General features: G+C 44.9%; 1 protein-coding gene across 1 annotated transcript in view; it reads left to right on the top strand.

The window, feature by feature from the left end:
• Positions 1–16339, top strand: part of crebbpa (CREB binding lysine acetyltransferase a) — a 35058-nt gene that overhangs the window by 15225 nt on the left and 3494 nt on the right. Inside the window, exons 4-31 of the mRNA XM_083550255.1 lie at positions 4795–4959; positions 5153–5399; positions 5497–5610; positions 6533–6766; positions 6907–7009; positions 7098–7235; positions 7310–7427; positions 7518–7689; positions 7794–7856; positions 7958–8067; positions 8698–8856; positions 8987–9238; positions 9344–9505; positions 9604–9781; positions 9885–10003; positions 10170–10409; positions 11401–11489; positions 12082–12162; positions 12490–12546; positions 13006–13083; positions 13167–13234; positions 14226–14376; positions 14720–14866; positions 14957–15070; positions 15182–15347; positions 15478–15645; positions 15738–15899; positions 15988–16269. Coding sequence (XP_083406381.1) covers positions 4795–4959; positions 5153–5399; positions 5497–5610; positions 6533–6766; positions 6907–7009; positions 7098–7235; positions 7310–7427; positions 7518–7689; positions 7794–7856; positions 7958–8067; positions 8698–8856; positions 8987–9238; positions 9344–9505; positions 9604–9781; positions 9885–10003; positions 10170–10409; positions 11401–11489; positions 12082–12162; positions 12490–12546; positions 13006–13083; positions 13167–13234; positions 14226–14376; positions 14720–14866; positions 14957–15070; positions 15182–15347; positions 15478–15645; positions 15738–15899; positions 15988–16269 — 4137 coding nt within the window. The remainder of the gene's footprint in view (positions 1–4794; positions 4960–5152; positions 5400–5496; positions 5611–6532; positions 6767–6906; positions 7010–7097; positions 7236–7309; positions 7428–7517; positions 7690–7793; positions 7857–7957; positions 8068–8697; positions 8857–8986; positions 9239–9343; positions 9506–9603; positions 9782–9884; positions 10004–10169; positions 10410–11400; positions 11490–12081; positions 12163–12489; positions 12547–13005; positions 13084–13166; positions 13235–14225; positions 14377–14719; positions 14867–14956; positions 15071–15181; positions 15348–15477; positions 15646–15737; positions 15900–15987; positions 16270–16339) is intronic.

Raw genomic sequence — 16339 nt, 5'->3', positions numbered from 1 at the left:
GCATATTTTTGGTACGAAGTGAGTAGCCACAGTGACACTGTGATAACTCTAGTTTTTTTTTTTTTTTTTTACCCCTGGCATTATTGTGTATGTTTTTTCAAGTTCAAGAATAATAAATCAGAGGCACTGCGCGTAAAGTGTGAGGCGAAGACTAAACAAACTTGCGGTTCACCACTTAATACGTCCGTGAGGGAATTTAGATTTTAACCACGTTAAAGAAAAAAGTTAAAAGAATTAAACCGAGACAGGTACGGTATGAATACGAGTAACGTTATACCTCTAGTAGTCTTGGACCAATTGGAAACTTTGAAAGGATACTGATGCTTCATTTTACGTGTGGTAAATGTGTCTAGTAAACCTGAGAATTCTCGGACTGAAGAGGGTCTTTTTTAAAAGGGTGGATCGGTTTCCTTTAGATGTTTATCTCTGGTTATAAAAAAGATTTTTTACCGGCGTCCATTTCGTATGCACGTTTTTTTTCAGTGCGCTCTAGGAAAATCCTTTTTTTTTATTGGATAATTTGGGTTCCTTTGGATTAATGAAATTACCGATACCGAGAAATTAACGCCGAGATTCGGAGGCCGTCCACACGTCATAGATGCGCTATTGGTTTCCTCTGTAAGAACCGTGAAACAGGATATCGACGTGGCGTTCACCTTTCGCTGCGGTTTCACAGGAAGCTGGTTGGAAGGCGTCCGGTGGCTCACACACACTTCTCACACTCCTGCGCTGTACTGCTACCACATCAGAGCACCACTGTACTTTCTCTTGTGTCTAGAGCAACAGTGCGTCATCTGGGGAGGCCCCTATTTCTCATGCCTTTGAGGTGTTTCTATTGGGGAAAAGATTGTTCAACATAATACTCATATGCCATATATATATATATATATATATATATATATATATATATATATATATATATATATATATATATATATATATATATATATATATATATAATGTGTGTGTGTGTGTGTGTGTTGGCGTGTTAAGAGATAGCGAGCAGAGTGGCAGCTACAGCTCTTGAGAGACTCGAGAGGGAGCATGAGCCAAGCCAAAGAGTGCCACAAATCTGTATGTGAATGAGTAAGCACAGCGGGAGGAGGGTCAGGATAGAGCTGTGTGTGTAGAGAGAGAGAGAGAGAGAGCGAGCGAGAGAGAGAGCGAGAGAGGAGGAGTGGCAGCGCGTGCGGTGCTCAGCTGGCCTTTTTTATCTGGTCCGCTGGAGCGATGTCAACAGAGGAGAGCGGCCGGCATGCTGCCTGGAGTGAGCGAGCGGCGGAGGGAGGAGGGGAAGTGTTGAAGTGGATGAACGAAAGTAGAAGGAAGGGGGGGAGGGTGCACTTGAGAGTCTGATAGAGAGGAAGAGGTTTCTTGGTGCTCGAGGCACGCCTGTTTTTCTCCACCCTAAACATTTTAGTGTTTATTTTTGCACTCATTGGTATGATAAGGGGATTTTTTTTTTTTTTTTTTTTAGGGAAAAAGATTTAAAAAGAATCAAATGGTTTGTATCTTTAGACTTTCCACATTTAGTCCCATTTGCTGAACCTCCACTCTTTAGGGAAGATGTTCCACTAGATTTTTGAGTGTGTTTGTGAAGATTTTTGACACATGGGTGTTTTTCAGTAGGATTGAGGTTAGACCTCAAAGACCTTCCACTCCAACCCATGTTAAGCATATCTTCATGGAGCTGGCTTTGTGTCATGCTGGAACAGAGTTGGGTCTCCTAGTTCAGTTGAAGGGAAAATGTCATGCTACCTCACCAAAAAGTGATGGGGAAGTCTGTCAGTCAGCCTTATGAGCTAGTCACCTGGATTGGTTTTTGCCATGATCCAGTTCCCAGAGGTGTTAAGTGCTTGTTGGCTGCTTTTCCTTCGCTCTCCAGCCCAACTCATCCTGAACCATGTTAACTGGATTTAGATCTGATGATTGTGGAGGCCAGCTCTTCTGATGCAGCACTCCATCACTTGAACAAATCGCTTTTAGATGACCTCAGGGTGTGTTTGGGGTTTTTGTGTTGGAAAACAAACTACTAAGAGCAAACCAGGTGGAATAGTGTGTCATTTGCATAATACTAAGGGGTTAGCCATGCTGGTTAATTGTGCTATCAATTTGGACTAAATCACCAACAGTGTCACCAGCAAACGATCCCCACACCATCACACCTCCTCCTCCTCCTCCTTGCTTCACAGTGAAAACCACTCATTCAGGAACCGTCCGTTCACATGTACGTCTACAGAAGATGCAGTTAGGAACAAAAATCTCAAATTTGAATTCCTTAGAACAAAGGACTGTTTCCCATATATACTGTGATCCGATATTAATGCCTTGTGTTTCTTAGCCCTAGCGACTCCAAAATAATGGCTCTTTTGTCACAATCTGACCATGCAGGCCAGACTCACTCAGTCTACTCTGAACATTCAATGTTATAATATATCTGCCACTTGAACTCTGAGAATTAAATAGTTTTCTAAAGCTGATCGTTTTAATACATTTATGCGCTGCAGCAGAGGTAGCTCTTAGTCTTCCTTTTCTAATGAGAGCCTGTTTCATCATAGCATTCGATGGTTTTGGAGATTGCACTTGGGGAAACATTTTTACGATTTAAAAATGTTAAATCGTAACATTCGTAAACGATTTTTAATAAGAAAATGAGAACAGAATATTCTAGAAATGTAATTTTTATATATATATTTTACACACACACACACACACACACACACACACACACACACACACACACCCTTTACACAGTACTTAGTTGAAGCACCATTGACCACCTCCCAATTACAGCCTTCGAAACCTTTTGTGAATGACGCAACAAGCACACCTGCATTGTGGTCATTTTCATCCATTCTTCATGGCAAATCCTATAAAGCTGGGTCAGGTTGGATGGGGATTGTTGGTCGACAGCCCTTTTCAGGTCTCACCAGAGATGTTCAGTCGTATTCAAGTCATGGCTCTGGATGGACCACTCTAGGACATTGACAGAGTTGTCTTGGCTGTGTTCTTAGGGTGGTTGTTTTGTAGGAAGGTGAACCTTCAGCCCAGACTGATGTCCTGAGCACCGTGGAACAGGTTTTTGTTTAGGGCATCTCCGTACCATTCAGCTTTCCCTCAACCCTAGACCACCTGCCAAGACACTGCTGCAGAAAAACACTCCCACGCTATAATGCTGCCACCACCATGCTTTACTTTTGGGATGGTTTTGGGCAGGTGTTGAGTGATGCCTAGTTTCTTCCAGATATATTGTTTAGAGGCCAATTTTTGTTTCATCAGACCAGCCACCCTGCCATAAAGTCTGGATCAGTAGAGGGCTGCAGTGATGGTTGTTTTTCTGGAACTTTGTCCCATCTCCACACAGGATCTCCAGAGGTCAGTCAGAGTGATCAGTTCTCGTGGGTTCTTGGTCACCTCTCTTACTAAGGCCCTTCTCCACCGATTGCTTGGTTTGGCTGGGCGACCAGCTCTTGGAGGAGCCCTTGTTGTGCCACACTTCTCCCATTTGGGAATTATGGTGGCTTCTGTGCTCTTGGGAATCTTGAGTGCAGCAGCAAGCTTTTTTTTTTTTTTTTTTTTTTTTTAAGGTTTTCCCAAATCTGTGCCTTACAATAATTCTGTTTTTGAGCTGTGCAGGCAGTTCCTTCGACCTCGTTGCTTGGTTTGTGTTCTATGCTGCATTGTCAGCTGTGAGGCCTTCTATAGAGAGTTGTGAACCTTTCCAAATCATGTCCAGTCAAAACCAGTCACGGTGTAGAAACATCTCAGCAACGATCAAGAGAGATTGGAGGCACCTGAGCTCGTGTTGTTGCAAAGGGCCTGAATACTTATGCACATTATATTTTTAATTAAACATTTTTTTTTTTTTTGTCATTATGAAATTCTGAATGTAGATTGAGTGAGTAAATGTATGTGTGTGTGTGTGTATATATATATATATATATATATATATATATATATATATATATATATATATATATATATATATATATATATATTTGAACAATTGTAGTATCAGGTGGCAACATAACATTTTAAACATATATATATTTGATCCTGTACGAACCAGCAAGAATTCTGGCTCCCACAGACCCAAATTAGTCCTGTACCTTTAGGAAAGTGCTCCTAATATCAACTTATGTATATAAATTGCACCAGTCACAGAATCAACCTCTTCCATCGAAACTTCTCCACCACCATGGGCAAGACCAAAGAGCTGTCAAAGGATGTCAGGCACAAGATTGTAGACCTGCACAAGGCTGGAATGGGCTACATGCCTTGGCCGTATAATTTTGTATGTGTATGTTTTTTTGAGGAGGTTCTCATCCAAGATTCTACAGTGCATGGCCCCATACATGTGGTCAAGTCTTTTTGTACCAGTAGCAGAGAAACAGCCCCATGCATTTCCCGAGAGTCACATACAATACAGATTCACATGGCAGAGGTAGAGCTGCATCCTGGAGGCAGAACAGAAAAAGAACGGCTGGTTTTATTTATACTTTTGTCTCGTGTGTTGTTATTATTTAGTTATTTATTTTTTTAAGGCTTGTTTGTAGAAGGGCCATGCGTCAGAAGGCACTTAAGTAAATGTATTATTTGCTGTCTGCCTAAACCAAAGAAATAAAAGCCAACTATCCGTACCATAGTGAATTGTACAGCATCGTATTTCTTCCCATGGCATTGTTTCGCATCGGAATCGGATCAGGCTGCATCGCAATAGGGGGGTGAATCTTATTGCATCGGTAGCTGCTTCATATGTATCATTTTGAAACATTTTATCCTTCATGTTTGTAGATGGGCATGGCGGGGGGTGGCAGTCCATTCGGTCAGTACCAGGCGGGTGGGCAGCAGTTAGTGACAGCGGGTGCCCAGATGCAGAATAAAGCAGCGCTGGCGAACAGTCTGCCAGCTTTCGGCGCTGATCTAAAGGGAGCCGCTGTGCCGAATGTACCGAACATGGTGAGTGTTTCGACGCTGGTTTGTTTCACACAAACGATTCAGTTCGCAGCTTTTTTTTGGTTGGATGTCATATTTTTAATTTTTTTATTTTCTCATCACCTGCCTGCCATCATGACTCATATCGGCTGTTAATTGGATCAGAATCTGTTTATTTGTCCACAACGAGCGCGTCCTTGTGTGTTTTTGTGTGCAGCCCCAGGCGCCGCAGCAGGTGTCCGTGGGAATGGTTGGTTGTCAGGGCGTTCCTGCCGGTCCCACGGCTGACCCGGAGAAGCGCAAGCTGATCCAGCAGCAGCTGGTCCTGCTGCTCCACGCGCACAAGTGCCAGCGGCGCGAGCAGGCAAACGGCGAGGTGCGGGCCTGTGCCCTGCCCCACTGCAAGACCATGAAGAACGTTCTCAACCACATGACCCACTGTCAGGCTGGCAAGTCCTGTCAGGGTGAGTTGCTCGGGCCAAAACGCACTTTCAGCACTTTTTAAACGCTCGCTCGCTCACTCGTCTCTCTCTCGCTCTCTCTCTCGTCTTCTGTCTGCAGTGGCTCACTGTGCGTCCTCGAGGCAAATTATTTCTCACTGGAAGAACTGCACCCGGCACGACTGCCCCGTGTGCCTCCCGTTAAAGAATGCCAGCGACAAGCGCAACCAGCAGCGTGAGTCTGCTAACCTCAACTCCCTCCAAAATAACCTATTGCTCTTTATTTTTCACACCATCCCCATCCCCTCATTTTTTTTAACCAAGGTTGAACGACAGAGTTACTCCCTAACTTTTTATCTATTAAGGCGTTATGCCACCAGTAGTAAATGAAGAAAGTCCTCCCTTTTCGCTATTTATTGCATGTCCATTTACTGCAACTTTACAAGAGGAGGGGAAACTACACGCTTTATATCCTGGTGTTTTTTTTTTTTTTTTTTTTTTTTTTTTTTTTAAATAGTAACAATTTTCTGCGATCTTGATTTTGATTATATGCCCAACTTCCCCCCAGCACACACAAACACACACACAAATTGATGGAATGTGCAATATTCCGTGGAAGAGTACTCGTTGTTTGCTTTTACAGGGTCTCCATAATATTAATTAATTGAATTAATGAAAATTTTAGGCCTTAAAAAGTGTTGAATTTGCTGTTTTAGGTCTTGAATCATTTTAAATGGATCTTAATTTTCCGATGCTCCTGTAATGCTGCCTCTAATGCTCATTTAAAATGAGAATGTTAGAATTTTAGAATGTTTGTTTGTTAGTTTTCGTGGTGTTGTAGTTCTTTGTTTCGCTATTCCAGATATCATTAGCTGTATTACAACTACAAATGAGTCAAACACACAACAGCCAATCAGATTTCTGTTATTGGCCTGTAAATCTCTTTTGGATTGCATCACAGACTCCCACAGCTATGGCAAAGTAAAGGTTTAGCGATACTTGGCTTAAATTAAATGAGTTTAGGGCTCGGTTCAGGCCAGTTGTGAACAGTTTTTGATTTTAAAATCTTAATATTTGACTCTGTGAAACTTGCTGAAACCCTGTTTTAACGTTTGTAATAGCTTCCTTTATTTTTTCCTTTTTTTTTATATATAAAGCGATGCTGACGTCTCCTAACACGGGCCTGCAAAACTCAATAGGTCCAGTGGGTTCGGGTCAGAACACGGCTCCGGCCCTGAACACCCCGGCTCCTATAGACCCAAGCTCAATGCAACGAGCCTACGCCGCCCTCGGCCTCCCCTACAGCAACCAGAGCCCTGCGCAGACCCAAACGCCTCCCACGCAGCCTGCACAGACCCCACACCAGCAGATGAGGCAGCTGAACGCACTCGGTACTTCCCAAAAAAAAAAATAGAAAGACTTTGACATCATGCAAAACGGAAATTGATTGCGTTAGTCTCATTGTTACGGTGTGTGAGTGGCATTCTGGTACTGAAACACAACGTTTCCGTTTCTGTTTCCGTTCCTGCAGGACCCAACCAGATGAGCATGAGCGGCGGGGCGATGGGCGTGCCCATGTCGGATCAAGCTAAACTGCATCCCGACGCCAACATGCAATCCACTCTCACTGCCAAGTAATCAACCTCACTGTATTTCAGGATCTTGTCCTTTATTTCCAACATAGCAGCAAATCTCTTGTTCGTTTTTTTCTCTCTCTTGTAGTCAGCTGATGTCCGATAGCACGGCAGTCGGATCTCTTGGTAACGTGCCCACGGCAGCACCGCTGTCCTCCACCGGAGTGAGAAAAGCCTGGCACGAACACGTCACTCAGGACCTCCGCAACCACCTCGTCCACAAACTGTAAGCATCCGGAACCGATTCATTCGCGTTCTAACCGCGTGTTTCCGCGCTAACGCAGGCGTTTGTTCGTGCAGAGTCCAGGCCATTTTCCCGACGCCGGATCCCGCGGCTCTGAAGGACCGGCGCATGGAGAATCTGGTGGCGTACGCCCGGAAAGTCGAGGGAGACATGTACGAGTCGGCCAACAGCAGAGTAAGGAGGCGGACAGCACTTCGAGAACTCTCGGATTCGTGTTGCATAGTATATTCCATAGATTTTTATATATTTGTTTTACTTTTGCAGGACGAGTACTACCACTTCCTGGCCGAGAAGATTTACAAGATCCAGAAGGAGCTGGAGGAGAAGAGGCGCTCCCGGCTCCAGAAGCAGATCATTAACCAGCCGCCTATGACTGCTCCGGGGGCACAGCAGCCCGCTCTGAACCAACCCAACTCTTTGGGGCCCCGACCTCAGAGTGAGTCTCCTAAGCTTGACCCACCTACACTCCAATACAGATGTTCCTCACACACTTCCTCACACAAGCACTTAATCGTTCTCTTTCTCCGTATCTTCGTAAAGATGGACCCGTGCCTATGCCTAACGTGCCAAATCCGATGATTACCCGCATGCAGGTCACCCAAGGTGCTGTCATTTTTTTTTCCTGTTTCAATTACAGATACTAAATGATGTGTGTGTGTGTGTGTGATAACTCATAGATTCATTGTTGTGCTTTCATGCTTTAGGTATAAACCAGTTCAATGCGATGTCCATGCAGAACGTGTCTCCAGGGACCGCTCGAGCCGCCTCTCCATTGAGCCACCCGCAACCCATCAGCATGGCCTCTGTTTCTCCAGTTGGTGTTTTCTCGCTTTATTTTACACACAAAATATGTGTTATTAATAACCTACCTACCTACACACAAGTATGGAAATTTATTTGAGTGATTTTCCAGGTTTGGAGTAAAAAATGTTTTTATATATAAAAAAATAAACATTTGTAAATATATTTTTTATAAAAACAATGGCTACATCTGCATCGAAATATATATATATATATATATATATAAAAACATATTTTCTAAAGCCTCCATTTTCAGTCCAGGCTGCGACGCGAGAACACGTTTTCAATTTTATCCACTTTGGAGAGCTTTTCCAAAAAGCTTCGTTGCCGTTGACCGAAAAACGTCATCTGGGTGTGGACGAATAAGCTAAAGCGTATTAGTGTGGACATGGACGAAATCAATTTTTGTAAATGGACAATTCATTATAACTAAAAAACATAAAACTAATGTTTTGTATTTTTTTTGTGAATTGCACGTGAACACTCCTTCTGCTACTGTAGGGTTCAAGGTGTACAGTTTCAAATGTTTAATTTATAAGTGATTAACATGACACTGTTTTAGAATTGCAGTTTTGATAAAATGTGTAGAAACCCTGTAATTACCAAAAAAATTTAATAATTTCTGATTTGTCTTTTCGATCAGATCGGCGCACGCGGGAACCCAGGCATGCTGGGACCTCACGGCGGGAACATGGTGCCGCAGGCAGCAAATCAGACGCAGTTCATGCAGCAGTTTTCAGCCGGTGCTAACCAGATGAACGTCACCACGGGCCAGCCCAACACGCAGGCGGCAGTCCCTCAGGTTTGACCCAGCACACACTCGTACACGCACACGATGCTCAGGGTAACGTCTTGTCGTTATATTGTGCGTCGTATCGTTAGTATTGACTCCCGACACCAACACACTTTGCTTTTACCCCCTCTCCCCCCAGCAGCCGCAGAACCTCCCTCTGAACGCACTCGGCTCTCTGGGCTCGCAGATAAACTGCCCGGCGCCTCCCCAGGCCCCTCTGGGTGCAACTCCGCCCCCTAGCGTCGGCGCTCCGGGCACAGGCGCTAATCTGCCGCCACTGCAGACTAACCAGGCTGGCACGCCCACCCCCGGCCCGGCACAGAGCACGCCGCCCCACTCGCAGCCTCAGACCGAGCTGCCTGCCCTGCCACAGCCCCATCCTGGCACGCCGGTGAGCACGTGAACCTTTAGCCGTATGATTATTCTAAAACCACATATGAAAGTCTCTTAGATTTGTGATCAGTAGTGTAACAGGAGTCTCTTTGCACGTGTCCAGAGTGGCGATAACAGAGTTCCCACTCCGGCGTCGACGGCGAGCACAGACCTTCACGCGCACGCCGTCCCCGAGTTGCCCCCTGCGGCCGAACCCAAAGCAGAGCCCAAACAAGAGGAGCAGGACTTTGAGTCCAGTGCGGTGAAAGCCGAACCCAAGATGGAGGCGAGTCCCGGATCCGCAACGGATTTTTCTTTTAACTTGAAATAATTTCTTTTATATTTTATTTAACCATCAAATGATTATTCATGTGACTGTCGCAGGTGGAGGAGGATTCTGGTCCTCTGATCAAGAAGGAAGAGCCGGACAGCTTGGAGCCTAAGCAGGAGCCGATGGAAATGGAAGATAAGAAGCCTGACATTAAGGTTGAGACCAAAGAGGAGGAAGAAAGCAGCGCAGCCGGCACGACGTCGTCCTCGCCGTCGCAATCTCGGCGGAAAAGTGAGTGTGTTTTTTTTAGTGAAGCAATTTTGTATTAATTTTTTTTTTTTTCCCCTTCCTTACCAATAAAATCCTTTTTTTGAATTTTTTATTCTCGCTTCAGTCTTTAAACCGGAGGAGCTACGCCAGGCACTAATGCCAACGCTCGAGTCTTTATACAGACAGGACCCCGAGTCTCTGCCTTTCCGCCAGCCTGTGGACCCCATACTGCTGGGCATCCCAGTTAGTTCCTCACTCTCGCACCTCACACACACACACACACACACACACACACACACACACACACACACACACACACACACACACACACACATACATATCTATAGGTTTCATTTTTACTTTATTGGTTTGCTCATTGTTTAAAAAAACTATTCTGGGTCTGACGCAGGACTACTTTGACATCGTAAAGAACCCCATCGACTTGTCGACCATAAAGCGCAAACTGGACACGGGTCAGTACCAGGAGCCCTGGCAGTACGTGGACGACGTCTGGCTCATGTTCAACAACGCCTGGCTCTACAACAGGAAGACGTCGCGCGTCTACAAGTACTGCTCCAAGCTGGCCGAGGTGTTTGAGCAGGAGATCGACCCGGTCATGCAGGGCCTCGGGTACTGCTGCGGTCGGAAGGTAAGCACACTTGTTGATTATATTCGTATTTCATGCTTGATTATTCGTCATTAGAACGACCAAGATTCAACTAGTGACGTCTGGAGGTTCTGTAGGGGTTCTTACATGTTCGAGTCTCTTTATATGCAGAAAATGTGACTGAAAGCCTGGGCAATATTTAACTTGAATATTGTTTAGTTATATATTTTTCGAGTTTTAGGAAGGCGCCATAGTTTGTTAAAGGATTTTAGATCTGCTGGGGGTTTCGTCTGGTACGTTTAGTTCCTTCTGTCTAGGCAGGTGAGAACACAGCAATCCCAATCAGATGTGGTCCCGAGTGAGTGGTGCTGGGGACGTTTAGATGAGCTTCTGTTTAACCGGAAGGCGCAAAGCTGAAGAAATGCATGTTTTAGACTTTAGGACCGAACTTTAGTATTTACACCGATTAGACGCAGGTCAGGTGTCTAACATTGATTCTCTCCTTTCATTTGCACTGTTCACCTACTGCCAGGTGGGGTATTTTAGGCAGTAAGTGATCTGTCGGATCACAAAGTCAATGTGTTGAAAGCAGGAAAAATGTGCAAGTGTAAAGATTTGAGCAGACTGCGATGTCTAGATGACTGGTTGAGCGCGTCGCCAAAACAGCGGGTCTAGCGGGGAGTTTTTGGTACGCCGTGGTAAGTACTTATTAAAAGTGCACCAAGGAAGGACAACCGTGGAGTCGCGACTGGATTATGAGCACCCAAAGGCTTTTTGATGAACAGAACCAGGAAGCACGGCAAGCAAGTGAAGGCAGATTGATGCCCTGGGCAGCTTTCCACTGGGATCTTTCAATGGTTTGAGGAACATAAAGAAGTCAAGGTGATCTCTAGGAACCAGGTCTTGATGGACTCGAGCTGCATTTTGGCAATGATATTAGATCGAGGTATATTATTGCTGAATCGATAGTTTGGTGCCAGCTCTGTTCTCCGCTACTCACGAACGGTCGTTGTCTTTTGCCTTTGTTTTGCAGTACGAGTTCTCCCCTCAAACGCTGTGCTGCTACGGCAAACAGCTCTGCACCATTCCCCGTGACGGCACCTACTACAGCTACCAAAACAGGTGAGTCATAGACCTGAAGCGCAGAGGAGATCCGCAGTTTGCCGTTTCGAGAAGAAAAAGGACGCATGGCGGGATGCGCATAGAAAAGACTAAAGTGGTTGAGGTAAAGTGCGTATATCGGTCGCACCTACCTTGTGAGAAGTCACTTTACCTTTTCCTTGCAGCCCAATAGTCTAGTAATGCTTTTAATAATAAAATTAATAATAATAGGAACATACTCATGCAAAAATTGGACTGTCCTTATTGGCTCTATATTTGCACACTTTCTTTCTATTTGAGAGAACACCAATGTGTGCAGATGTTCAGGACTTAGTAGGTGCATCTTCCATTACCCTGTGTTTTTAATCGAACTCCAGTAGTAAGACACGCGCTAGGCTCTTGTGTACCGTGTTCTTTTCCCTCAACAAAATACCCAATTAGACACAACAGACTCCCCTGCGCCCCCTGCAGGATGAACACTGCTTTGGCTCACTGCATTCTCAACCCAGCTGCAGGGAATCAGAGATGATTTAATGTGGAGAGAAAACTGTGGTGAAAGTGTGTGTGTGTGTGTGTGTGTAAAAGTGTAACCATGTGCTGTTTCTGTGCACAGGTATCACTTTTGCGAGAAATGCTTCAACGAGATTCAGGGAGAAAGCGTGACTCTGGGGGATGATCCCGCACAGCCGCAAACGTGAGTGCTCATGTAACGGAGACTGAAAAGAATGTATAGATTAGCAAAAAAGATTTGTAAAATAAATGATAAACTTTTTTTCTTTTTCCTTCTTTCTTTCGTTTTTCACACTATTGTATTTCTTTCCCTCTCACACACTCTTCTTTCTGGTTTCCCTCTGCTATCTTATTCTTCTCTCTTTCACTCTGTCGCACTCTTTCATTTCTTCCGTTCTCTCCCTGTTTTTTCTATTTCTTTCTCTCTCTTTGCCTTCCTCTCGGTCTCCTCTCGCTCCTTCTCACTGTTTTTCTTTTATCTGTTTCTCTCTCTCTTTTTGTGTGCGCACAGGATGATTTCCAAGGACCAGTTTGAAAGAAAGAAGAACGACTCACTAGACCCAGAGCCGTAAGTAGTGGTATCAGTCTGTACATTAAACCCAGACGTCTGGCTGATCTGTGTGTGAGACGGACCTCACGTCTAATAAAACTAATGCAGTAAGAAAATCGGAGTGTGTGCGCAGTAGTCCACTAGCAGGCATTCTGTTTAAATGGTGCCCCCTGCTGTAAGACTCGGGGTGACTCTCCCTCTCCAGTGTCTTCTGCTCCGATTTAGGGAAATATTATAGTTTAGAATATTGAGTAATAATCATTGTAGTATTGACGCAGCGTCACGATCAGTCCTCCAACAAAGGCGTATTTGCACCAGTTTGCCTGCAAATGCGTAAGATGCGGAGGTATAGCGAATGAACAATGATTTTTCTGCCTTGCTGTATATATTTATGCAGTTGCGCACATCAGAGTTCATACATTTCGCAAAATCTGCCACAGTTTATCGTTAACCCCGAATCGATTCTTCTGCACTCAGGTTTGTTGAATGTAAAGATTGTGGGCGCAAGATGCACCAGATATGCGTCCTGCATTATGAAGTCATCTGGCCCTCTGGGTAAGTGTGTGTGTTTTGTTTATTTTTTATTTTTTTTGCACGGTTTCATAGAGCAACGTCCGATAACGGCTCTGTCTCCACAGTTTTATCTGCGATAACTGCTTGAAGAAGAGCGGGAAGACGAGGAAAGAAAATAAGTTCTCAGCAAAAAGTAAGGAATCGTCAGAAAGGCCATAGGATCTCAGTTGAGCATATGCATGTTATGAGTTCTAGGAATCGTTTGAAGAGCGGTAGATTCTGGCTTTTCTTATCGGCCATGTTCTAAACTCGCTGACATTTTCATACCGTTTTAGTTAAATATATTGTTTTAATGATCCACCAGACAAATGAGCAAAGACAAGCGAATAAATACAGGTTATACACCGATCAGGCATAACATAACGACTACCTGCCTACTATTGTGTTGGTCCCCTTTTGCTGCTAAAACAGTTCCGAGCCATCGAGCATCAACAGCATGAACTTCTTCAGCAGTACAGGAGCTCGTCCGTTGCATCGGACCACACGGACCAGCCTTCGCTCCCCATGTGCATCAATGAGCCTCGGCCGGCCACGAACCTGTCGTCGGTTCACCACTGTTCCTTCCTTGTAACATTTTTTTGTAGATACTGACCGCTACAGTTTTAGACACGCTCTGACCCAGTCGTCTAGCCGTCACAGTTTTGCCCTTCTCAGACTCCTTATGCTCGCCCATTTCCTGCTTCTAACACGTCAACTTTGAGGACAAAATGTTCACTTGCAACCTAATAAATATATCCACCCACAAACAGGTGCCATGATTGAAGAGATCATCAGTGTTCTTCACTTCACCACTCATAGTGTTATAATGTCATAATGCTATGCCTGATCTGTGTACATGTGAGCGCTTGCTTTACAATCAGGGTTTCTGAATAAAATTATGCCTATTTATTGAACTTGAGTTGGTTTTTTTCCACTCATTGTGACCCTCAACAGCCACTTTTTGGTTTAAATAAGTTTAAATGCGAATCAGAATGAAGTTGTATTGGACCAGCATTGGATTATTTTTTTTTATTTTTATTAATGCACTCACTAGGGGTGTAAGTTGTACCATTTTAGTCTTTATACCCTGTAAACATGACACAATTCACTTTAATGAGGTGTGTGTGTTTGTGTGTGTGTGTCAGGATTGCAAGTGACACGGTTGGGCTCATATATAGAGGACCGTGTGAACAAGTACTTGAAGAGACAGAACCACCCGGAAGCCGGTGAGGTGTTCGTGCGAGTGGTGGCCAGTTCGGACAAAACGGTGGAAGTCAAACCCGGCATGAAGGCCAGGTATCTACGCTCAGCAAGTCTTTCCTCCGCACTATGTTCACTCTGAGCAGCATGTGAAGTTGACCAGCATCCACTTGAACAGCATTTAGTCTTCATGGCTTACATTGTTCGCTTCGATCCTGTGACTTCTGTTTCTTCGTTATATATTTTTATACACTGTATATCTGTACATTTATTGTTGATATGCAATACTTGATATCTTTCATGTGTTAGTTGTGAAGGGACGAATAAGTGATTTATCGAACTGTTCATCAACGCTTTAGGAGTTCAGATTTTCCGTGCTGCCTCTTAATGACTGGTGCATGAAATTTTACTCGAAACTAACGGCTTGGTCTCCCGCCAGGTTTGTAGACAACAACGAGATGTCCGAGAGCTTCCCCTACAGAACCAAAGCACTTTTCGCCTTCGAGGAGATCGATGGCGTCGACGTGTGTTTCTTTGGCATGCACGTGCAGGAATACGGCTCGGAGTGTCCTTTCCCAAACACCAGGTAAAACCCACCCGAGCGTCGAGCGTGCAACGCGGGGTAAGTGGCGCCAGAGAGCCGATCTTCACTCTGCTGTTCCTTTTTGTTTTGCAGACGGGTATACATATCCTACCTTGACAGTATTCACTTCTTCAGACCTCGCGTACTTCGGACGGCAGTTTATCACGAGATCCTCATCGGTTATCTGGAATATGTCAAGAAATTAGGGTACGTACGGTCAATTTCTGCACGCGCGTTTTAGTATTTGTGGTGGTGTTCTACCTGGGCTTTTTTTTTTTTTTTTTTATATATAAAAAATTTTTTAATTCCCTTTCGCAGGTACGTGACGGGACATATTTGGGCGTGCCCTCCGAGCGAAGGTGATGACTACATCTTCCACTGTCACCCTGCCGACCAGAAGATCCCCAAACCTAAGCGCCTGCAGGAATGGTACCGTAAGATGTTGGACAAGGCCTTTGCAGAGAGAATACTCCATGACTACAAGGTACATTTCTTCCTGCGCCCCCCTTTATTTTATAAAAAAAAAATTTTGTGTGTAAAGTGAAGGGGAACAAAATGTTTACGTAATCAAGGATGTATTCGTTGAAACAGATACATATGGCTTTGTTTAATAGGACATCTTCAAACAAGCGACGGAAGACCGCCTGACGAGCGCGAACGAGTTGCCGTACTTCGAGGGCGATTTCTGGCCTAACGTTTTGGAGGAGAGCATTAAGGAGTTGGAGCAGGAGGAGGAGGAGAGGAAGAAGGAGGAAAACACGGCAGCTTGTGAAACTCCAGAGGTCGGCTTTCTCTAAACAGAATAGTCATTTTAAGAATTGTGCATATGGTCCGTGTAGTCTTGAGGTTTTACATTCTCGCTTTCTGGTTACAGGGCACGCCTGGGGACAGCAAAACTGCCAAGAAGAAGAACAACAAGAAAACCAATAAGAATAAGAGCAGCGTGAGCCGAGCCAATAAAAAGAAGCCTGGGATGCCGAATGTAGCCAATGATCTATCCCAGAAACTTTACGCTACCATGGAGAAACACAAAGAGGTGTGACACGTCCGCAGTTATCTGCAGTACGTAGGATCGTGTGTGTTTTTCGTACCTTGACGCACCCTATTTACCCTCTTTCCTCCAGGTTTTCTTCGTGATCCATTTGCACTCTGGGCCGATGATGAACACGTTGCCTCCCATAATGGACCCTGACCCGCTGCTCTCCTGCGACCTGATGGACGGACGAGACGCGTTTTTGACGCTTGCCCGTGACAAACACTGGGAGTTCAGCTCGCTGCGCCGCTGCAAGTGGAGCACTATGTGCATGCTAGTAGAACTACACAACCAGGGCCAGGACCGCTTCGTCTACACCTGCAACGAGTGCAAGCACCATGTGGAGACTCGCTGGCACTGCACCGTGTGCGAGGTCAGAGCTAGTGAAAGTGCTTATAGCGCTAGGGAAATGGGGGTGGGTTCAGTTTGGGGTGGATAGATTT

Source organism: Silurus aristotelis (assembly GCF_946808225.1).
Source record: "Silurus aristotelis genome assembly, chromosome: 9".
NCBI lineage: Eukaryota > Metazoa > Chordata > Actinopteri > Siluriformes > Siluridae > Silurus > Silurus aristotelis.
Note: the sequence above shows the minus strand (reverse complement) of the source record. Positions and strands in the feature narration are given on the sequence as shown.